The sequence below is a fragment of the Coturnix japonica genome (genome assembly GCF_001577835.2).
Source record: "Coturnix japonica isolate 7356 chromosome 12 unlocalized genomic scaffold, Coturnix japonica 2.1 chr12random1296, whole genome shotgun sequence".
Lineage (NCBI taxonomy): Eukaryota > Metazoa > Chordata > Aves > Galliformes > Phasianidae > Coturnix > Coturnix japonica.
Window position 1 is genome coordinate 1 of NW_015439696.1, and position 4,291 is coordinate 4,291.

The window sequence follows — 4,291 nt, forward strand, 5'->3', positions numbered from 1 at the left end:
GGGTCACCAACCAGCAGCCCAGGCTGCCCAGAGCCACATCCAGCCTGGCCTTGAATGCCTGCAGGGATGGGGCATCCACAGCCTCCTTGGGCAACATGGCTACAGTCTCAATGCCATTTGCTCCTGTAGGGCTGGACACAGCCCTGAGAGACCACAGAGGGGCAGAGATATTGTCCTGTTACCATCTTATGCTGATAGAGGCTTCTGTCTCTTCAGGAACCTTGCTGTGTAAGTACAGCCTGTAGGCATTGACTCATCATAGGAAGTACTTGGGGGACCTGGTTCTGTGCCGCACCTGAATAGAAGGATCTTTGTAGAAAATAGGAGAAACTTGTGAAAGCAGTTTAAATTGAGTCACACTGAGGGGAGGATAAGGACAAATAACGTGAAATTGAGATCTCTCCAAGAAACCTTGGCATGAGGACAAATAGAGAGGGCACTGAGTGCAGCTGTAATGAGCTCTCTGCCAAGCAGCTGTTTTGAAAGGAGTTGCTTTTGAGAGAAGGGAATGTGGCTTCTTCCTCCCAGTTCTTCCTCCACTCCAGCTGCTTTAAAGCAGGAGTGGGGCTGGCCACATAGAAACCAGCCTTCCTGGCTGTGAGACTCATAAGGCTACTTTGCTTCTCTCATGGGGATGTTTGCTGGGATTTCCTGCCAGGACAAACTCCAGCTGCTGAGGCTGTGGTACCACGAGAGCTGCCGGGTCTTCTGTGATCGCCTGGTCACCAAGGAGGACGTGACCTGGTTTGACAACCTGATGAGAAGTATGATGGAGAAACTAGACACCACTTTTGAAGAGGTTGTCCCATCCCAGCCAGTTCTGTTTGGGGACTTCATGGAACCAGGGGCACATATCAGACTGTATGAAGAAATTGAAAGCCCGGAAAAGGTAAGGATCTTGGGGATTGTGACAGTATGGATTCTGTTCATCTCTTCCAAGTCTTCTGCAAACAAAAGAAGAGTTGATAATAACCACGGGGCTGCTTGAACTGAAGGTATCTGGAGTCACAGACTTGGGGCTCTGATGTGAAATTCTACTCCAGATACAAGCAGCAGCTGCTTTTGCTGTGGATGGGAAGTTGAGGTGGAACTAACTGCCTCTGTATTGTCATCCTGGGGGCTGTCTGCTATGCCAAGTCCCCCGAATAAGCCATAGTCGGGAATGAAAAGTGAAATTTGCTGAAAAGAAATGGCACATTACCCCCAAACAATACCGTATTTGCCATTAAAGCCTTCACAATTGACCTTTGCAACTAATTAATGTTACTGCCAGATTCCCTGTTGGAAAAGACACTGTGAGCACTTTGGTAGTTGTAATTAAGCGAAGGCAACGAGCAGTGCGTTTTGCACTCGTTATCAGAAACAGATGATTATCCTGTCATCTCCCCTCTTGTGACAGCCGTGTGACAAGGACTGGTAATTAACTGAGCTTCCCAGTCCTTTTTGCCTGTCCCCCCCACTGAGGCAAGTGCAGCTGAGGCAGACAGGCTTACCAAGCTGCTGCACTGTCCCCAATGCACAGAGAACGTGGTTGCTTAGGCAGGGACCTCAGCACTGTAGGAGTTATAGTTGCTGTTACTAGGTCAGGTTTACTGACCTGAATCCTGAGGGGGCTGTGACCAAATCCTGAACGTTTTTGTGTCTCTTCTGCTCTGGACTGAGTGTGCTGTGGGTAAGTCAGAGGACATCAACTGTGTAATTATCTTGTGCAGAAGTTGGACCACAAAAGCAGCTCACTTCTGTGCCAGTCCACCTTTTCTACCTATGGACAGCAGAGTTTCCTTCCAGCTCCTGCCCTTTCAGAGCCCTAACCTCGGCATTCAGCAGGCAGGAGCTGGCTATAGAACCAGGAGTCCATCCTAAATACACACCCTGGAGCAGCACAGGTCGGGCAGCCATAAGCTATTTTAGTTTGGATCCTTCCTTGCTGCTTTTCCAGGCAAACAGCATCACCAGGGTCAGCAGACCTTGGGCACTTGCCTGAGTTACTTTAAGATCTCCATTCAGCAGCTGCTGCCATCACCATCAGCTAAATTCAGCCCAGTTCTGTAGCAGTTCCTAAGAGGAACATGGAGCAAACAGAGCCATCACCTCCTTGCAGGCAGCTCTTAGGCAGCAACTGAGAGAAGAAGCTGTTCCTAGGACCAAGTGAGCTCCAAGCTCTGCCCTCTGTAAGCAGTCTGTGCTTACACACAGTTACAATTACACCCCCTCACAATTGCTTGTAAATATTGGCCATAACTGTCTGCTTCTGCCCATAGCTGAAAGGTGTGCTTGATGACTACCTGGAAGAGTACAACCAAACCAGCACTGCAGAGCTGAAGCTGGAGCTTTTCATGGATGCAATGCAACACATCTGCCGGATCAGCCGGATCCTGCGGCAGGCCCCAGGGAATGCCCTTCTGCTGGGTGTTGGGGGGAGTGGGAGGCAGTCTCTCACCAGGCTGGCATCTCACATGTAAGTGATTTGCTCCTATGCATATAGAAGGGAGCAGCTCCATGGGGGCTGCATCTGGAGATGCTCTTCTCATGCCCTTCCTGCTACTGCTTGCACGCTTTTGTGCTTGCTGACTCCTCAGGTTTAATACTCAAGGTACAGAGCTCAAGTTAATGTGTACACCTGCACTAAGAAAACTGGGCTCTTGCTTGCCAGCAGATGGGTTGCTGCCATGTGCATGCAGTGAACAAACAAGTGTAATCCAGCCCTATGCAGCCTCAGCGTGGCTGTGGCAGAGACAAGGGCTCCTTCTTTGGAAGATGAAGATGAGAATCACCAGTGACAAAGTAACCAAGTGATGCTGATGGGCTGTCGTGTGATCTGTGAAGTGTTGGGAGCCAAAGGGCCTCAAGGGGGAAACATGAAGAGGCAGAAAAATGGGCTGGAGAAGTTTTTCTAGTCCTGAATACAGAAAGTGATCCTCAAAAACGCAGCCTTGGTTCTTCTGCAGGAATGACCAAAGAAGGCAGTTCCATAGGGTGTGATTTCACAGGCTTCTCTTCCCTTCAGGGCAGAATATGAGTGTTTCCAGATCGAATTGTCCAAGAATTACGGTGTGACCGAATGGCGAGATGATGTGAAGAAGGTCATGATGAAGGCAGGCCTTCAGAGCATACCCAAGACATTCCTGTTTGTGGATACGCAGGTAGGGCAGGATTAGCATGGTTGACTTCTTGTAAGGAGTTGGAATCACATCTTTAAGTTCAAGAGTTTTCCCCCAGGACCTCAATACAAGATAACAGTGGCTTGTTACTGTAAACTGTAGCTGTAGATGAACTCCTGGAATTTCCCATGGGCTTTTATACTGCCATCGTTATCATAGGAACCAGGTTGCTTCAAGCAGTGCCCTAAGCAGAGAGATGAGCATCTGTCAAATGCCGCTTGTTCGCTCATCCTTTTCCCTGCAGTGAGAAGCAGATGTGGGAGAAGGGTGGGGGGATTGGAGGGTATGTTTTCTGTTGGTCACAGAGTCACAGCAAGACATGGAGCAAAACCCCAGTCATGATATATCTGTAAGGAGAGAGTGAATGAGCAGAAGGAAGGCTTGTTCCCAGACATCTCTGCCTCTGAAGTGGCTGAATGTGGCTGTTCAATTGCAAATGCTGGCCCTGAGACATGAGCATCCCTTACTGGAGCCCAGCAACCATAGGAACAATTTCTTATAGAAGAGGCTGTGGGCTGTATTTATCCAGAGGTTCGTTATATGACAAACAGAGACCTGACTCTTATAACTTAAGAAACCACCTTTTCTCTCTCCACCTCATCTACTTAGATTAAAAGTGAGTCTTTCCTTGAGGATATCAACAACCTGCTCAACTCTGGTGACATTCCCAACATTTACAGCACCGATGATCAAGAACAGATCATGACAGCCATGAAACCTGTTGTGCGAGACCTGGGCCAGCAGCCCACCAAGGCCAACCTGATGGCTGCATACACAGGACGGGTCCGCAGTAACATCCACATGGTCCTGTGCATGAGGTATAACTCAAGGGTAGGATGGTACTATTAGCGTTAATTATTCCTCCCTTGTGCTTTGCCTTGATCTTTGTTGTAGGATCTTTGTCTCTCAGCTTTGGAAGGGAAGTAGGGTTTGCACATCACCTTCCCCTGCTGTGTGCAGGGTCACCAACCAGCAGCCCAGGCTGCCCAGAGCCACATCCAGCCTGGCCTTGAATGCCTGCAGGGATGGGGCATCCACAGCCTCCTTGGGCATGCATCGTTGTCTAATAAGGAAGGCAAGAGCTTGTGCTTGAACATGTCTAGCTGGGAAACATTAGCTTGGAGCTGTTT

The 4,291-nt window shown here is 49.1% G+C and overlaps 1 protein-coding gene across 1 annotated transcript; it reads left to right on the forward strand.

Annotated features, from left to right (window-relative positions):
* Nucleotides 1-609: 609 nt before the first annotated feature.
* Nucleotides 610-4,025, forward strand: LOC107306899 (dynein heavy chain 1, axonemal-like). The gene is made up of 4 exons (XM_015850310.1): nt 610-889; nt 2,262-2,458; nt 3,008-3,143; nt 3,771-4,025. Exons 1-4 carry the CDS (start codon nt 629-631, stop codon nt 4,008-4,010), a joined length of 834 nt encoding a protein of 277 aa, XP_015705796.1. The 5' UTR covers nt 610-628; the 3' UTR covers nt 4,011-4,025.
* Nucleotides 4,026-4,291: the final 266 nt, after the last annotated feature.

Excerpts from the sequence above, each read along its gene's own strand:
- LOC107306899 (XM_015850310.1), top strand. The coding sequence starts at position 629 with ATGGGGATGTTTGCTGGGATTTCCTGCCAGGACAAACTCCAGCTGCTG. Across the intron at positions 890-2,261 it reads AAATTGAAAGCCCGGAAAAG|CTGAAAGGTGTGCTTGATGA; the intron begins GTAAGGATCTTG and ends TTCTGCCCATAG. Across the intron at positions 3,144-3,770 it reads TCCTGTTTGTGGATACGCAG|ATTAAAAGTGAGTCTTTCCT; the intron begins GTAGGGCAGGAT and ends TCATCTACTTAG.